Here is a 19,957-nt window from a genome sequence, read left to right as displayed (position 1 = left end):
TTACAATGTCAGGTTGGATTGTTGATTGTATTATTAAATATGAGAAACCTTTTGTTTATGCCTGTTATGATGCCAATAATAGATCATATGTTGTGAGGGAGGAGACACTGACCTCTGGGTTTGACTTTTACTGACATTTGAAACTATTTGGAAAGTTCTCCTGTTATGTTCTTTGTTATTTAGCAGGCGCTTCCTTCGATCAGAATGATTATGTAGTTGGTACAATACAGCTAAAGCTATAGAAGAGAAACCTTGAACTTTTTTATGGAAATAAATAAGCATGACATTTAAAGGTCTTTCTGAACCATACCTTCTAAGCTATACCTCTCACAGCAGATTTGGGGAAATGGAAGGAACTTTTTACACATGCATCTTTTCACTCACAGTTTAGACTGAACGTATCCATGCGTGCGATATAGAGCAGCTGGAAAGAGCATTACCTCAGTGTAGAGTGAGTGGCCTATAGATGAAGCATTACAGCAGATAATGCATGGCTGTAAGAGATGAAAGGAGCTGTTGTCAAAGAGAGAAGAGTGAGAAAAGGTAATCATATAGGTGCTTTATAAGGTTTTCTAATTTAACTGTAAAAATATCTGGAAGCATCCTTGTGCTTATATTTTTATTTTTCAAATAGAATAGAATTTTAATATGTGTTAAAATGCATGTTGATCACATCACACTGGATTATTATTATTTTTTTACTCTGACAAAGTCAGGAAGGCATATTCTTTTTGTATTTTGAATGAATTTAAATTTAAAACTCAAGCAGCTGAGGTTTGCCAGCCAGAGGGCAGTGATGACAGGTTACCCTTATAATGAATCTGCCTTTTTCAATCTTTTATAATAGGGATAAGTGATTTTGTAGCAAGCCGCAATGACAATGTTTACCCAAGAAATCACAATGTACGGAGTCAGCTGGATCACAGATCTGCATTAGAAACATTAGAACAAAATCGCATGGTCCTCTTTGACGCCTCACGCATGCCAGAAGCTTGCTTTTGGGAGAACTGGATGTCGCTGGTTTCTATCAGTTATTTGTAGATTTGCTAAAAGGCTTATTCTCTTAAAGGGCACCTATTATCCAAAATTCACTTTTACGTGTTGTTTGGACATAAATGTGTGTTGGCAATGTGAGTACACAACCACCCTATAATGATAAAAATCCACCTGCTCCTTTTTATTTTTTAAATCACCACGAACCTAGTGTATCAGAACAAACCATTTGCAGAATCTTCACCGCACACAGTCCTGCATGTTTATCTCCACGCTAGAGCATTTAAAAGCAGCATTCAAATAAGAAACATCTTCTTATTAGAGCTAAATTATTCATTCAAGAGCAGTGAGTGATTTTCTGTTTTTATTTTATTGTTTGGTCATGTCATAAGCATAGACAGCAGTATAGATAACGTTACTGTATGTTGTCACATAATACAACAATCTAATATGTGATTTCGTTCCCAGCTGTTTACCTTCACAGACATAACCAACTTTTTTGTAACTTATGTGTGTTTTTAACATAAACTTGTGTGTATTTGACCATTTAAGCACAATCAGACATGAAAGAGAACTTAGTTTAGCACTCACATGCCTTGTGACAGCTGCTTTCCCTGTGCGTGTTTGTAAGTCGCTTTGGATAAAAGCGTCTGCTAAATGTATAAATGTAAATGTGTTTCGGATTCGTGGGCTCAGAAAACCGTATATCAGAAGTTTAAACTAATATGGTTTAAAATGCATGATTTCAGTGCAATAGAGATGATAATCAAAAGCAAACAGATGTTTTTAGCAGAGTATCTGAGGTAAGAGCTGTAAAGGCACAGCCCTATTCTGAAAAAGGGGGCAGGGAGCAGCAGCTCAGTTGCATTTAAAGAGACATGCATGAAAACAGCATGTTTCTGCTTCCAATCAAAATAGGCATTTTCAAAATGACAAAAAAATAATGGGGTATTTTAAGCTGAAACTTCAAAGACACATTCTGGGGACACCTCAGACTTATATTGCATCTTCTAAAAAGGGGAATAATAGGTGTCCTTTAAAGCTGTGTTTTTTTCAGTTAAAGATTCTCCTATACTCCTTTAATACACAAGGGATGTGATTTAGGATTCATGTCATGATCCTAAATCACAGCACTAATAAACAATATAACAACAGATTTAGTAGTAGCTAATAAGCCGGCACTACAGTTTTAGACTACAAGTCTAACACACCTATAGCATGCAATATTACAGCAAAATATATACCTTCAACCATCTATGAATACACCCTTAAAACCATTTCACACACTTTTATAACTTTTATGACACTGCATTGATTCATGGACAACAGACATTCCAAAATGTCATCTGACATCATTGTCTACCTGTTCTGAAGCACAAGAGATGCTGATTTCAAGTCTTGCATGATTTATACATGCTATCTGCATCTCACACTGCATTCCGACACACATATCTTCAAAACAAAACAATTCACATGCTGAGAGCCCACAGGTAGAACATGAATATTTAATGAAATCAGGATTTAAGTAGGGGCCACAACATTTCTACTCAGCGAACCATCCCTCACAAGCACAAGTGGAATCTCTCCACAGGCATTAGTCAAAACATCAACGCAAGACATGACATTTGCCTGAGGCCTTCAGCTTGATGATCCTTCTGTGGCTTGCTAGTGTTAAAAACTGCACTTATTTTAATTATGAGTCTAAAACAACCTCTAACTGTCACTGCGACATAACGAAAGAACGCGTTTCATAGATGCATTACAGAACATGCAGTGATAAGGTGATTTCATCAGGTAGAAATTAATGAGCTGTCATCTAAGCCTAAATGCAACAGACATCAAGATTTGCTAAATCGTTTCAGAATCTGATCGTATCGATACCGTAGATCAGTGTAGCTGCTTTTTGTCACTTAATTATTCAACCTTGTTTGTCTTTAGTGCGTGAGCTGGGGAAAAAGCACACACCCATGCGCTAATGTTAAAAACAAAGGTAAAATAGTTTCTTTGTCAGATAAAATAAGAAACTCTTGCTTGTTGCCTCAATTTCGCCTCAAACCGGCTGGAGGCAACAGTGTTTACGTTTTATATTTCGAGCACATTCCTGTCACTCGAGATCAATGTTAGCGGGAACGTTCTTATGAAGACGTCAAGACCCTGAAACACATTTTGTGCACTCAAGTGTAGTCATTGCTGTTACATGAGAAGCTTTTTGAAACATCTCTCCTGAGATTCTGACCCTCAGCTTGTAATGCCATTAACAAATAGTAGAACATCTCCACAGTTCCAGTGGTGAGTTGGACATGCTAGCTAACTAATCTTACCCTACATAATTAAACACAGATGAGTTTCTAGACTCTTACATGAAATAAACATGAAATCAAAATTAGAGTCAAATTAGAATCTTAATATATGGGTCGTGTTATGCATAATTCATCATTTTGAATTATTTCAAAGTTTGTAACGACTTTGGCTGTGTCTCATTTCAAAATCTGCGCCTTCCAGAGGTCATATTTATTGGTCATACAGTGTATGTCATAAAGGATGCCTCATTTCAGAAAAGTAATTATTATAAAATTGACTGTTATTCCCCAAATTACTGTAATTTCATTCTTAGTTTGAAATGTAATGGATCATTTTCTGAATTGAGGCAGCCTCAATGGCATATGTGGCTGATAAATGTGACCTTCACGGCACAGCCTTTGAAAAGAGAGACAGCTTTTTTCAGCTTAAATTTTTGGCTGATATTAAGTTCTCAAGGTTTGGCCCATTAGATGCTGTAACTACACCATCTGGGATAAAAAAAATTAAAAAAAAACTATTTTCAGTTGACAACCAAAATTAGTAGTGTTTTCAGATCTAAACATGCATTTCCAAAATTCATTAATATTTAATTAATATTAAATGTCTTTTTCTGCTTCCAAAGGCTTCTGCTAGCTGAGCCACTGAGATACATGGGAATGCCAAAAGATATCTTTCTTTAGGAATTTTAGACCGCCTCAAGCCTCAATCCCAACAGTGGAATGTTTTTAGACTGCTCATGGCCCAATCATTTGCTAGCATTAAGTCCCTGCCTACATTTTTTTTCCTCATTGAATATGCTTTTTTTTATACAGTACATCACATTATGGAAGTAAAATGGGATATATATTTAAATCTAAGATCTCTAAGGTCACTAAGATTTTGTAGTGTTTTGAAAAAAATCTTGTATTTTCACCGAACCTGCATTTATTTCATTAAAAATACAGCAAACAGTAATATTGTGAAATATTTTCTGCATTTTGATATATTTTAAAATGTAATTCATTTCTGTGATGGCAAAGCTGATTTTTTTAGCACCAATTACGCCAGTCTTCAGAATCACATGGTCCTTCAGAAATAATTCTAATACGCTGATTTGGTGCTCAAGAAACATTTCTTATTATTATCAATGTTGAAAACAGTTGACCTGTTTAAGATTTTTTGTGGAAACTGTGATTTCTTTCAGGAGTCTTTGATGAATAGAAAGAAATAAAAAAACAAAAGTGAAACAAAGTGAAAATCTTTAAGGTCACTTTTGAACAATTTAATGTATATAAATAAAAGTATTCATTTAACAAAATGATATCCTGCTGACCCTAAAAGTTTGAATGCTCCCCATCTCATTGCATGGCTTTGTGTATAGAACAATCAGATTTTTACAGATTTTTCTGAAAGGTATCCAAGGCTTATTAGCTCATTTGTTCAAATTATCATAATTGGCAAATAGGAGTGAGAAGATCAGAGGTCTGGCTGGAGTCCACTCGACCCCATGAACATACTGTACACTAAACTCTGCAAACCAGTGTAGGCAAGACAGACGAGTGCTCTACATTTTTCCTTCTTTCTTTAGGTCTCTTTCTCCCTCTTTCATCATGTTTTGTCAAGCTGTGCTGCCCACCCAGGTCTCCCCCACCACTATGTTGACAGATGCCTAGCTAGAACAAGAAACTGGCTTCAAACATCCTCAGAAGTAGGTTAATAATTTACTGCTTATTAGTCATGTGCTGCTTATGTATGAAGCTATTCAATTCTGTGGTATTGTGTTCGAATCACACAACACTCAGATTCAGAAAACTTTTCTGTTTATCAAATGGTACTGACAACCATATATATATATATATATATATATATATATATATATATATATATATATATATATATATATATATATATATATATATATATATGTATATTTAACTCTTTACATCAAGTTTTTATTTGTTAAAATTATTTAGATACATTAGTTAACATGACCTAACAACAATACTTCTACAGCATTTATTAAGCCTAATGTCAATTTCAAAGTTGTACGTATCTGTTAACATTAGTCAATAGTTTCCTCAAGTTAAATGTATATGACATACACCTGGATTGCAGTGCTATTGAATTTGTTTAAATATTTCATGAAATGGGAACTTTCCACACTTGCTAATGAATGTGTGGTTTCACAGGATGTCACCAGAGCCTACGGAATATCTTCCACAGTTACAATCAGCAAAGCATGTGCATTAACAGAGTGGAAAAAATATGTTATGGATATCTGAGAGGTTCCTGTCAATGTGTGTGCTTCAAACACAGGATATGTTTTTATGTTATTTTTACCCTTCCCCCCCTGCTGTTGCAATACATTCAGTTGCTTTTGTCAGGATCATGGTTACCTGTCACGCTGCTAAGGGAAGCACTCCAAAAAAACAGTGCTCTATACAGATAGAGTGTGACGCTGATGAAGATTCCAGAACCTCCTGCTACACCCACTTCCTTTCTCTCTCCCTTTCCATTTCTCTCTGGGCTTTCTTGGTTTTTCCCATAATTTACAAGCCCTTTAACACCACTGCATCACCAAGATAACCCACTTATTGCTAGGCCACACCAAAATGCTCATCACTGCACTGGGTGGTCCCCCTGTATTATGGGACCTTTGGGTGACACCGTGTTTTTCCTGCAGGTTTCCATTAGAAGGAGATAAGGGAGGCAACAGAAAACAGAATATTTATCATACATGTACAATATTTCATCTCTCTGCATTGAGTACAGGGATTATACACAAATAATTAATCAAGGTCACCTTTATCCACTGGTTATATCCTTTATAAAGTGCATATTATATTAGAAATGCAAAAAAATCTGTAATTTCACTGAGATATAGAGAGTTTAATGATTTGTTTAGGTTTATGCAGCTTAAATACATGTTTTCATAAAGCAAAAGGGGGACCTTGCAAATACACGGTTTATTTTCAATTAAAGCTTTTACTAATTTTATGCCAATAATGTAATTTGCGGTGGAAGCATTTGTGTGAATTACTGTAGGAAAATGCAAAATAGAATTTGTTTTGTATTCCACAACTTGCAAATGCAGAGTAATAATGATAATAGCAAAATTTGCTTCATTTCTATGCAGACATCTCTGAATAATGACAACTTTAATTTTAGTCTGTGTGTCAAATGCTGATCCAGTAACTGCTTTGATGGATCAGTTCAGTGAACGGTCTTTTTGATCCGCGGCTCATACAGTATGAGTCAACTTAGAGTAATTTGTGAATCAAACTACACTAGTCACGCTGTACCTTTTTTGAGTCACTATAAATAAACTCAGATTCATTAGTTCGAGAGTCAGACTACATTCGTTACAGTATGTTTTTGATTACTAAAGAACCGGGTCATTTGTTCTCGAGTCGGGACTACATTACGTTTTTTTTTTCATGTTCAGTCTGTGAGGACGACTCAAAATTGAGACATAGCTCATCATTATATTTAGGTACAGGGATTTTTTGTATTACATTAAATATAACGGCAAACTTTCAGAAGATTCAGCAGCGTGGGAACACCACGGTTAACCCATGCCTTTGTCACACTTCACCAGGTACACAGAAACACGGAGATTCAAGTAACAGTCTTTAATGGCACTGGAGACATGGAACACACAGGGAAGACATTCACGGACCGACCATCACTAACTGAAAAGACTGGGGCTTTTATAGACAGGATAATTGGGGAACAGTGTTGCCAACTGCCAACTAAAATGTCACTAGATGACATCATAATGCCAAATTCACTGATCTATATAAAGATGAATAGAGATCAGTGGGCAAGATAAAAACTTAGATAAATTTGTCCAAGTTGCTATATTGGTCCCTAAACTTAAAAAAATAAATAAAAAAAACTCAAAAAGGGGCGGGGGAAGTAGCTAAATCTAGCTACAAAATCCCTAAATTGGCAACATTGTTGGGGAACTAAGGATACACACCTGGAATCAAATTAACAATCAACATGAGGGTGAAACTAGGTCACAGGGAACACATGGGGAGCAAAACACAAAAAAAAAAAAAAAAAAAAAAAAAAGTTCATAATCGCCCTCCTCCCGGAAGGTGAGTCCTCGCACCGTAGTAACATCCAAAGGGGAGGGGCGGGCGGGAACTAAGGAGGAGGCTCAGGATGAGGACGGACACCTGGGAGGGGGCCAGCAGACAAAGACCAGGGGGGCGACGAAGGAGGGAGGAGCCAGGGAAGTGACAGGAGGGACCCAGAGCAGGAGGCGCACAGCCATGATGGCTGATGGAGGGAGGAGCCATGGAGGAGGGATGGCCGCCGACTCCAGGGGGCTGACCAACGGCAACGGAGCAGGTGGTGGAGGAGCCCGAGGCAGAGACGGAGAGCCAACGAGCCAGGGGGATGCCGAGGATCCACAGGGCCAGGGTGGAGCCGAGGGCTCTGGCGACCGAGGCGGAGGCCTGGAGATCCACAGCGGAGCGGACCCAGGTGGAGCTGAAGGGAGGAAGGAGCCCAACGGAGCGACGAGGCGCAGCCAGAGGAGAGGAGTCCTGAGGCGATGGCGGGTCAACGCCCGACCAAGGTGGAGCCAGAGGGACGAGGGAGCCTGGTGGAGCTGGTGGATCGATGGGTGACAGTAGAGTCGAGGGAGCTAGGAGCCGAGGTGGAGCCACTGGGTCTACGGGCCGAGGCGGAGTATGGGCCTCGGAGGCTGGAGGCGGAGGATTTTCAAGGAGCGGGCACTGGAGGGCACATTCAAGGAGTGTGCACTGGAGGATCTGATGCCCCCTCCCTGTCCAGCAGTCCCAGATCTATCATCAGCTCACCCTCAGCCGTGGTGCAGGGGGCGGAGCTCCATTCTGCGCTCACACCGTCCACGGCTTGCTCCCTCATGATGGGCACTGTCGCCTGCTCTCGCACCTGGTCTGACAAGTTGGGCTCAACTTCCGGGGGCGATCATCCGCTCAGTTGCTCGGCTTAGCGCTGGCTCGCAGATCGCAGGCGGGAAATGGCTCTCCGTCATTGGTGGGCTCAGGCTGATGCTCCGCACCGCGGGTAGATGGTGGGCTGGGCACTGGGTCTGGAGTGGATCTGGATTTTTCACCAGAGTCCACTCCACGAAGGTGGCGAAATCCTCTCGAGGGCCATCCTCGGACGACAGCGCTCTGCACACGGTGTTCAGGCTTGCATCATAGAACGCGCAGAGCACGTCGTCCAGGTAGCTGGTGGCGTTAGCTAATAACAGGAACAGTCTTGTATGGTTCTCGAGAGATCTGTCCCCCTGCTCCAGCAGGAGGAGGAGGAATTCGGGCCAGACGAGGGGATCCATGGGGCACAACGGAAAGAAAAAACACTGAGAAAAAACGGAAAACAAAATGGAGGGTAGATGCAGAGGTAACTGTTTGTAGGTCGGTCCTTCTGTCACACTTCACCAGGAACTCGGAAACACAGAGATTCAAGTAACACTCTTTAATGGCACTGGAGACATTGAACACACACAGGGAAGACATTCTAAGGAGACACACCTGGAATCAAATTAGCAATCAAACTGGGTCACGGGGAGCAAAACACAAACAAAACAGTCCACAATCCTGACACTTATGGACTAGATTTCACAATCAATAAATTGAGGGTAACTTTGAAAGTTATACCAATACATGTTTTTCTTAACACAGTATATCAAACCCGCCATAGCAGAGACCTCGACCTTATTTTAACTTTTATTATAAACATACAGAAATTGATTTCTATCACAGTGGCTGCAAAACTGATTTGAAAACACTATTTTATTCATTCTCTTCTCTTCCAGAGTTTTATGATCTGCAGTTGAAGTTTACAGCAGCCCTAAAAGCAGTCCCAGATGCTCTCCACCATGCTGAACAATTGGCTCTTATGCGCATAATACACACGGGAATGACCCATCATATTTTCAGCTGTTTGCAGTACTATTTTTTATTTTTAAAATCAGCCTAAAAGTCAAGGAGAAAGCATGATTCAGATACATCTCTTCTAAACTAACTTCTAATGCAAGTGCCATGTGCCTCAGTCAATCTCTCCATTTTTCAGGGGAGCGAGTGTGGTTTTATACTAGTGGTTTTATACTACCGGGGGTCATGCTATCGCTTCTTGTTGACTTTTTGAACTGTCTCTGATAAATTTCTTCTTGAGATCGAACAGGGAATGCGCAAATCTCACTAGTATGCCTGTAAGCACGGCTGTCAGAGTAACACGGTCAGTTCCCACAAGCAACTTTTTGATTGTTGCCAAAGTCAGCATCCCCGTAACTGTCTCTATAGGCCTTCTTTGAGCATTTGCTAAACCAATTCTGAGTTCAGTTTTATTCGCCAACAAAACAAACTTGCACAATTTCTTGGTAAATGTCACTGCACTGAATGCCCTGAATTAACTGGCACACATAGGCTTTTTAGATATTCATTACAGCTTTGCATTTCAGCACATTTGCTTCAAGAATTAATCCTGCGTTAATGCGCATTTAACGGTGGACCTTTTTTTGCTCCAGTTGAGCAAATCAAAACAGAGCATCTAAATACATTTGAGAGTGTGCTAATTTCACTGTCTCATCTGCCTGCTGGAGGAGTGTAGACCTCGAAAGAGAAGTATCAATTACAAAGATCAGAGTAAAACTCATTTATCTTTGCAGCAGACAGCCTGCACTGCTCTCCTAAAGCCTGGTCATTAGAGGGGCCTCATTGGAGCCCTGGGTCAGAATCCTGATCAGGTCAATGCCTGCGCAACATCATTTAGATCTATTCAAAGACAAAATTCCACCACTGAAATTCCTACCAAGTGACACATTTATGATACCCTGCAGATAAAAGACATGGCTGTTTGAGTAAAATGCTTTGCTTGGCCTTGATGGTGAAAATAATCATTTTTAAAAAGTGTTTCCCAGACTTCCTATGCTTTATGTACGCCCAACCCCATCAGTAAAGCTCAAGTACACCGTCAAAACTTTTTATTTATTTTTTATTTACTTATTTATAATATATATATTTATTTTTTGCATACTTAAATTGCAACAACTTACATAAAAAACAATAAAACCGATTGGTTTGTTTATTCTTTAAAAACGGAGCTGGAAAAAATGTGATATTCATCATGATTAGTTACTTAACTTTATTAGCATGCCTAATATTTTATGTTGCAATTTCTGTTTTATAGTTTTAATGAAACTTAAAAATAAATAAATAAATAAATAAACACTAGATGATTTGAAGTGTACCCCATGTTAGGAATCACAGGTTTAAATTATTTAAATAAAATTGATCAATCCATCATTTTGAAATGAAATTTATGCAGGTAAATATGTCAGTTTTTTGATACCAGACTTTTCCATGTAGAAAAGTAATACTCACTTTGTGTTAAATGATCTCCTTGAAATGGTTTCTGGATGTCTTGAAATGTTTGTATACAGTTTCCATGATGTCAAATGTTTCGCTGCATTGTGTACTGGCCTGTAAACACTTGAAATTGGAAATATGGAGTCATATGTGCTGTATTTGCTTGGAACAGTTCTTCCTGAATTTCATGGCAAAGCTGAGAATTAAATTAGAATTTTGTTGGATTTCTAAGAGGACTTTGTCGAGACTCTAGAGAAACACATATTAGATCGCAAAGTTCTCCTGAGGAATTTTTAATCAATATGAATAATTTCACATTATTCCTTTGATGATGTCATACAGTCTGATTGTTCTGGACCGTTCTCATACGAGTTAAACACAATACTTCTGAAGCCAGTTGAGTGACTAATGGGCGTATGCTGGTATAGAATATATCATCGGAGGTTGCCAGGTTTGTGTTGTTGGCTTCATAACTGTTTCAGGTGGCCAATAACAGTCTTCACTTCCATTGGTTGTTTTCACACTGCATCACTGCTCATTTGCACAAGATCTCCTTAACTATGTTGTATTACTGTCACTCATTGGAAATCCCAATTCTTGTTGATAATGAATGAATTCAGATCGATTTGTTGCTACAATTTGCTGACAGCGTGAATACTCATTAAAAGCTGTGCTGCTCACCGCTGATCAAACACACTGAACAGAGAAGTACTGTAGGACGCGCATGCTGAGGGAATAATGCATACATGTGTGTTTTAAACATAAATGAATCAAATTATCAGGAAAAGCAGATAAACTTCTTTGTTTGAACGAAAATGGCCGCTGCTCAAAACAGCATCTTGGACAGAAGACAGGCTTGTCATGGTGTTGATTTCCAAAAGCCCAAAGCAGGCTTGGCTTTGAACTGAAAACTTAACAAGGCAATTTAACAAGGCAAAAAAACAACTCCTATACTGTATGTAGTGAGGAACTTTCCTGAGTTTGGTTTGTTTGTGGTGTAAAGAATTTCACACAAAGTGTTTGAGAAACTCAACTGAGCTTTACAGACATGAGCTGAATGTCTTTTAGCTAAGATTATCAAGAGCTACAGCCTGTATTAAAGAATAATGGTGACTGCTAGCCTGCTACTATTTATTTGTAAATACCATAAAACAAAGTCTTATATTAAAAAGAATTAAACGACAAGGGGTATTTTAATTGATTTATTAAGAATGCAATGCATTTGTTTGTGTTTACATAATCATCATCATCATCATTTATATTTTTGTATTTATTTGTTTATTGTAGTTTGTGAGTCCATCATGTAAAGCACATATTTTTCCTGTGTATTCACGACTACATCAATTTATTGTGCAATTATTTCAATAAAATAATTGAAGGAATATAAAATGTGAGGAACATTAATTCTAAATGTATTTTAACATTGCCTAAATAACGTTAAATTAATGTATTTTTAAGTTTTCAGTAAATAACGTGGTACTTAAAAATAAAAAAATAAAAATAATATTAATCGTTAATGGTCTTATGGTTGAGGTTGAATGAATGGGCTGCTTCAGAAAGTAGGTAGGCTAATGTACGAATGGAGGTCTCCAACTTTGTCCCTCCCCTTTACAATCCTCAGCGCTCTCTAAGCTGCACTGTGTAGGCTTGATAAGGCAAATTAGTAGGCTGCAACTTCTAACCTATGGACGCACGGAAGAACATGACTCCAGCGAGGTAAAACCTCAGTTTTTAACGCTTTTTATTTTGTAACATCAGCAAAAGAGCTGCTCACGTGTATTAGAAGACATATGCTCTGCAAAACAAGTGTAATGTTGCAGTGGCAGATTTGTAAAGTTAGACGACCGACAACATTGACTGCACGTTGTATTTAATGTTTATTTAGCTGGTTTTACCTTTGTGCAAAAAAGCTGAACTAAAATAGAGGTGGTACTACTTTTGGAACTTGAGCGCGCGCTTGAGGTGTCTTTCGTATTAGTTATTCTCTGACAGCACTTACCATAGTTTACCAGATAACCGCGGATTTCGCCAACATGTCCTTTATTTTGTTATTGCTACCACTATAAAACAATAATAATTTATTCAGAATTGTCATTTATTTCATTTATTTTCTTTTGATGACAATGTTGTCAAGTTACCAATTTTTCACCGGGTTTTGGCGGAAACTGTGGTTATCATAACGTTCCTTTTTATAAAGAGGCATCTGCAACGTTTGTGAGGCACATGCTGTCTTTGTAGTTCGTTTTAAGTTAATTTGCCTCTTAACATTTTATATGTTTAAAATGATAAAATACACATACTCAATTTAATAATAAAAAAAAAAAATTAATAGTTTTGGTCTTATTTCTATAGACTGATAATAGTTCAACCTAAACATAAAAATTCTTTCATTATTTACTCACCCTCATGTCATTCCAAACCGGACTGTGTTTCTTCTGTATAGAAAGAAAAATATAACAATTTTGAAAACTATGTCTAATGCACTATTTTTTTTGAGGTCATATGGTGCTTGTATTAGAAACAGTGTCTAAATTTAGGTTGTCATTCAATAATCTTTCCAAACAGTAAGCTGTTAACCACAAGATGTGCACCGTCGTAGTGAGTTGAACTTGAGAATAGATCAATCTGATTCATTAACAAATCACTCATTTAAAAAAAATAAATAAATTTTTAAATGATCAGACACTTCTTTAATGAAAGATACCAAATTTTGTAGTGCATAACAACTATACTGTATCATGCAGAACAATTTTACTGTAGCTTTATAGTGAATTATCATCTTTTTAGAAGCTTGACATCTCTAGTCATCATTCACTAACATCCTTTAAGTTTCACTTTTTGTGTCCCACAGAACAAAGAATATCAAACAGGTTTTATAACAACTCTACCTTTAACTCTTCATACAGGTTATAGAATCAGCCAGACCTGTTTTTGTAAATCAAAGGTAGACTAGATCTTGCAAATGGCATGTTGGCATGTAGAGACAAATACTTTTCCCAGACTTTAAGATATTAAGGTTAATGGTGTTTTTGGAAACAATTAAAGCAGTTCCTTTCATCTGGCATGAAATCTAAATGTTCAGGGCCTCGGGACTCCAATGGTTTTCCAAAGTAAACAGAACATGTTTCTCAGCTGCTGAATGGAAAGCAATTCAATACAAATGGCTTACAATGCTAGAAACAAGACTTGTACTTCTGTAGTCTGCTGTAGTCATTGCTACAACAGAAAAACACAGCTTTGCTGAATTATTTTAAATCCCCTCTATGTTTAACCCACAAAACACCTCATCAACTACAAAAATGGCTTTGTGTCTGTACTGAATGCCTCAATTTGAGTCCTTTCAGTTGGCTTTGCTATTTGCAAATGAGAGTTCAGTCTGACTTCCTTCATTACAGACCTGCACTAACTGAGGCAAATCACAGTTGTCCCATAAATGTCAAACAAATCAGAAAAAGCAATCAAAAATAATAGAGAAATTGTATGGTGTGGTGAGGCTTTTAAGACCCATCAAATGGAATATTACAAATTTAATGCCGCTGAATACACTGTTCGTGTGGCGGTCGCGTAATGGTAATGAGCTTGAATGCTGGTGCTTCATGATTAAGGGGAAACTTGCTCATGAGATCAGGCTTGGACAACCCTGTGATTTTAAAATGTGGGATGGTCTTAGAAGGGTGAGCTCAACTGTGAAGCCAGATGTTGGCTTTTACACACTGAATTTGGGCTGGCTGGAAGAACTCCACAGGAAATTTTCAGAGTGCTCTCTAACTTGCATCTCTCTCTCAAGGTTCGACTGACTGCTTGCACTTCACAAGAGGAGAGCTGACTGTTTGGGATTTGGAAAGGTTGGACTGTACTGGAGACGTTTATCAGCAGGTACCAAGTCAAAATGGCCCATGGCCTCTTGAACGTTGTGTTTTTGCTAAGTATAACCGGCTGCCTTTGTCAAAGGGATTGCACTGGCGTGAATTGCCCTGAATTGCGCAGTTGCATTGAAGAGGTTTTGGACACGGGAGCGTGTTGTGCTACATGCATGCAAACGGGCTGCATGTGTGAGGGTTACCAGTATTACGACTGCATCAGTGCTGGCTTCAAAACCGGCAAGGTTCCAGAAGGTGAGTCGTACTTTGTGGACTTTGGAAGTACTGAATGCTCCTGTCCTCAAGGAGGCGGACGGATCAGCTGCCATTTTATTCCATGTCCTGAGCTTCCGGCCAACTGCATAGCATTGTCAGAACCGTCGGACGGGTGCATTCAGTGTGAAAGAGTTGGATGTGTTAACGAGGGGCAGAAGTACGAAGCCGGACACTCATTCCAAATTGACCCTTGCCAAGTATGCCACTGCCCAAATGAAGGTGGAGACCTAATGTGTTATCCGGTTCCAAACTGTGACCCAAATCACGCTTCAAAACCCATGTTAACCACAACAGCTGATGACAGCACGTCAGCGAGACGATACAGAGACCCGATACAACACATTTTTAACCCTCAAGGCTCCAGAGGTCCCTTTAACAAACACTTTTCCTTACACGGCGATAGCAATCGTCCTTTTAAGCAACGTATGGGAAATGTAGATGAGAAGGATGTGAATGAAGAAGACTATGATTATTCACCCACTGATTCCTTAGCTCCTTCTCTGCATAATTTTGCTGCTCCCACAGAGTCATCCATCATCTCTGCATCTCCTTCAGATAATTTTACCCCCCACCAGGGTGTGCACAGGGGAGCCAAGCAAGAGCTGAGGGAGATGTTTGGTATTCGTAAGTCCACAACAGACAGGCCGCAGTTTCCTTTCCATAAGGACATTACTGACAGGATGAGAATCGACATTCATAACGACAAACCAAAAAACGAGCTATTCAGCCCTCTGAAATATAAAACAGACCGGGAACAATTCATCCTTCCTGTGGAAACTACAAACAGAGTGGGATTCGTCACTCATAAAGATACCTCAGAGATCCAGAGCTTTAGTCTTTATAAAGACAACTCTAATCAAGAGGCCTTAACAGATGATGAACAGCTTGAATTTCCTTCGGAAACTACTGATGGGGATGCATATACCTCACAGGAACACACCACATATAGTGAAATGGTTACTGACTCTCCGATGGCTGTTGAGCAAACTACATCTCTGCTTCGAAAAACCACAACTTCATCACAGACCTTTTTGGACCGTGTATCCGAGAGTCAAATTCATTCAATTCACTTTAACCCCAATACTGTGGAAACAGATGGCTCCAAACAAGGGGAAACCATATCAAGAGGGTCTAGTAAGAAAAAAGCAGCTGTTTTGAATGAAACTACTAGCACTGATGGCATTCAGAATGAACATATCCTAAGCAGTCCAAGTCCTGTTAAGCAAAGTGTGACCATCCCTACCAAAACTTTAACAGAACATGGAAAATCAGAAGCAAAACTTGAAGAGGAACACAAAAGGCTCTCAGTGGACCACAGAGAACCTTCTGTAGACCACAAACAACATCTTGTAGAACACATAAAACCCCTTGAGCTCCAAAAACCTGGAGCAGAACATGTACAGACCCTAGGAGAACACAACACAGAGTTTGAGGGGAAACATCAGTGGCAATTGTTTTCTTCAGTTGAGTTCAGTCCAACCAGCCCACCTTCAAACAAACAGTCCTACAGTTTGTTTAATTTCAGAGAGGAGGAGGAAGAGGCAGACAACACCCTCACAACTCATTCTAGGATGGAGGAGGGTGAGTTAACAAGCAATGCATGTCAATTATTCAGTATTTCAAGTGCTGAACTTGATCTTTATGCTGAAGAGTTTTAGTGCATAATTAATGCTAATGTGATTTATAATTGACATTCGCCTGGTACCATAAACTCTTATTTTGAGTGCTTGGCAACGTGCCATAGACAATCACACTGTGTAAAGATGACTTTAATACATTGCCGGGGAACACACCGGGCATTGCACCCTGCTGTACGACAAGACAAAACAAACAAGCCCCTCTCGAGATGTCTACGGTGGCTTGTTTTCACAGATCACATGGCAGGGTACCAATTAAAGTATTTTTGGTATCACCTAGCGCTTAGGAAAACTGTTTGCTGTCATGTTTGATTTCAACATGTATAAGGTAAGGACTTTTGCTAGTCCCTGGAGTTGTGAGCTGGAGCATAAATATTCAACTCAGGGGGGCTGTCTGGATCGTGAAGCCAAACACCGCACCCGCTGGGAACATCCTCCTGGCTCAGTCATCATATTCACTCACACACCACCTAACACCCTTGTGTCATTTAGCACGCTCAAAGCTTCAATTAGCAGAAAACATTGCTAGCTATAAACACACCATTGACTGGAAAATGACTTGTGACTTTGAACCAAAAGGTGTTTATAGGTTTTGTCTGCATAATTCGTCTTGACTTGCACTGGAACAGAAATATTTAATTGGGCCTTTGAATGAGGCACCAAGGTAACTCAATATGTTCCCAGTGCCTTCTAAGTATCGCGTGACAAAATCACTGGCTTCAGATTTTTTATAGGTTCAGATGGTGAGGTTAGACTATAATAGTGAAATGTTTTTGGCTGTTATAATAATAATAATAATATATTGTACTGTGACAGTAATTCCAATACAGTGGGTGAATATGACAAGAACATGCCAAGGTCATATTTCATTGCAAAATTAAAAGGAAGAAATAATTTAGCATTTATATGATTACCTACTATAATATATATTACATATACATTATTTAAATTGTAAAGTATTTAAATATTTGATCATAGTGGTATTTCTTTTAGTACCTTTAAATGCTGATGTTTCTTGCTGCAAGACAGTAAAAAAAAGTATGATGGAGTATGAGTATGTTTAATTGTCATGAAAATAATGTCACAATGCGAACATTCTTGATAATAGGCTTTATTTTCTTTTGGTACAATAATTATTTGATTTGATTTTGGAGTGAAATATGACCTGGACATGTTTTAATGACATTCACCCATGTAGGATTTTCAGTTTTATTCCAGAAGTTTTATGAAATGACGAATGGTTCTGTTTCTTGTTTTTCTAGAACTGTTGTTTGCATAACATTGATAGTCGTAACCTTTTGAATAGCATCGAATAACTCAATTCGTTATCGTTTCTTATTGTTTAGTTACTGTTTGGCTGCCAGGATCAGACCGATTTGTCTTGTCTATCTTTCATTGTTTAGGCACGGTCACAGCTTGTCTCTGTAAGATTAGTGAACTAGACAATTAGTGAAGATTAGACAAGACGTTCTAGAGTAATGCTTGTAAAAGTTTACCCTCTCAGTCTTAGACTGGAAGGGTCAGTCCAGATCATTGTGACAAGGCTACTTCAACCAAAAGGCAACATTGCACAATTAGTTAGATAAGGAGAGGAATTAGTTATCTTGCAGGATGCCAGTTGGCCATTGCTCAAAATAAACAGCTCTTACCGGATAGAAACACTTGGAGCTCTCAACAGTTTGCCTTTCTGCATTGGATAAGTATGATAATCAGGGAAAGTGGAGGCATACTTTACTGATAATATGTTTGACAGGAAAGCAGTTTATCGTTTTGTGCATACTGGCATTACCAACATGTGCACTGAATTTAAAGTCAGAGGTTCAGAGGCAGCAGCCTAGACTGTTTGTGTTGCATGATGCATCTCGCCCGCCAATCACGAATCTATGCAATGGAGATAAGCATCGTCCAATGGGAAACTTTTAGTTAGGAACCATGTTTTTTGTCACTAAAAAAAACTGCTTTAGCCCTGTTAAGCCATGGCAAAATCCTAAGCATGACTATATAGAAGTTTTTAAAGTTAAAACACAGGACGGGGAGGGTTAAACATGCATTTAAGGGCTTATGGAGTGTCTGCTGTGAAGTTTTATTGATCAGTTTCTCCTTGAACCAAGGCAATAATTAAAGGAGAGTATTTGATGTAATTCCAGCTGGAATATGTGAACCATTTTTATTTTGAAAGTCGGAGCAGCTGTGTTCTCTCACTCTAAGATTGAGCTCCATATAAGCATAATATGCTAATCGCATGAATGCACCATTTTAAACAGACTATCAGCATGATCAGATTGATCGAAAATGGAATTTGTGGAGGAAATCAAGAATATGAATCAAAATCAACACTAACTAAAGACCAAACACTGGTCTCCTATTTGGTTGGGATGAAAAGATACTAGTGCTAATATGTGTGTATGTGCACGTGGTTGTCTTGGTATAGTGAGAACCGTAGCACTTTGTTGATATCCTCTTTTACATCTGAATGTTTACTGCTAGTAGTAATGCAGCGATTTGTGATCCTGTCTTATCCTGAATCCTTACTGATTTGATAATTTGAAGTGTTTAATAAAGTCAAGATTTAAAAATATATTGCACATAGACAAACTACTAAAGTTGTGTGATGCATCAAATGCTCATATGGCAACACAATGCAACTCATCACTACTAATAATGTATTACTTGAGCATTAAAATTCCTGTTATTCTCTCTTAACAAATCAGCGATGTTTAAACTAGAAAGATGGGTACTTCCTTTTAATAATGTTGGCTGCTTTTCCCAAGAGCTGATGCCAGAAAGATTTTGTATGTGTGAGACTTCGATAGATTTGGTGATTTCTGAGATGAATGGCCTCTGTGTTTTCTGAGTCCCAAACATATGGAATCGAACAAACAGATCATTGTGGCTTATGAATGCTTTCTGCATCCTTGAAAATTTGAGTTTGTGCTAAGACAAATGGCAGCGATCCTCTTGCATAGTGGATTTTATGGTGTTGAAATGCACATTAATTTGAATTTTGCCTGTCAGCTTCAAAGCCTATATTCTGCCCAATGTAAATTGCTGATGATTGGCTCTTACAATCATCCATGAATAAGATATCTACTGAGTTTTTTCTGTCCATAATGCATGCAGATCCACATTCAGAATATGACGTCTTCATATTTTAGAGATACTAGTAGTTTTGTGTTTTGCAGCCAAAGGTTTCAGAATACGAGAAGAAAATAAGCAAGATATGCTTAATTATTGTGTATGTATTTTGTTTATCATATGTTTTATTCTTTGGTCAATGTTTTCCATCTTTTTGTAACATTTTATTATTTTCCCCTGGAGTATGCTTATAATGTCAGCCAAGGTCATGGTTTCCATATATGGCTTCCACACAAATTTTAAGCAGCAAGAAAAAAATGTTTCTTGTGCACCAAATTAGCATATTAGTACAATTTCTGAAGGATCAAACTGTAATAATGTCACACAATATTACTGTATTTTTACTGTAATTTTACTGCATGTTGCTGAATACAGAGTATCCATTAATATTTAAATAATATGTTTATAT

General features: G+C 38.3%; 1 protein-coding gene across 5 annotated transcripts in view; it reads left to right on the top strand.

Annotated features, from left to right (window-relative positions):
- Positions 1-12,287: 12,287 nt before the first annotated feature.
- The window catches only part of LOC306857142 (fibulin-2-like), a 59,103-nt gene continuing 51,433 nt past the window's right edge, over positions 12,288-19,957 (top strand). For all 5 annotated transcript variants that reach the window (XM_079396875.1, XM_079396877.1, XM_079396876.1 and 2 more), the window contains exons 1-2: positions 12,288-12,356; positions 14,428-16,357. In XM_079396875.1, the coding sequence (XP_079253001.1) occupies positions 14,530-16,357 (1,828 nt within the window). In that variant the 5' untranslated portion in view covers positions 12,288-12,356; positions 14,428-14,529. The remainder of the gene's footprint in view (positions 12,357-14,427; positions 16,358-19,957) is intronic.

The sequence above is a fragment of the Barbus barbus genome, assembly GCF_936440315.1.
Source record: "Barbus barbus genome assembly, chromosome: 37".
NCBI lineage: Eukaryota > Metazoa > Chordata > Actinopteri > Cypriniformes > Cyprinidae > Barbus > Barbus barbus.
The sequence above is the reverse complement of the archived record's forward strand: the minus strand, read 5'-3'. Positions and strand labels throughout refer to the sequence as shown.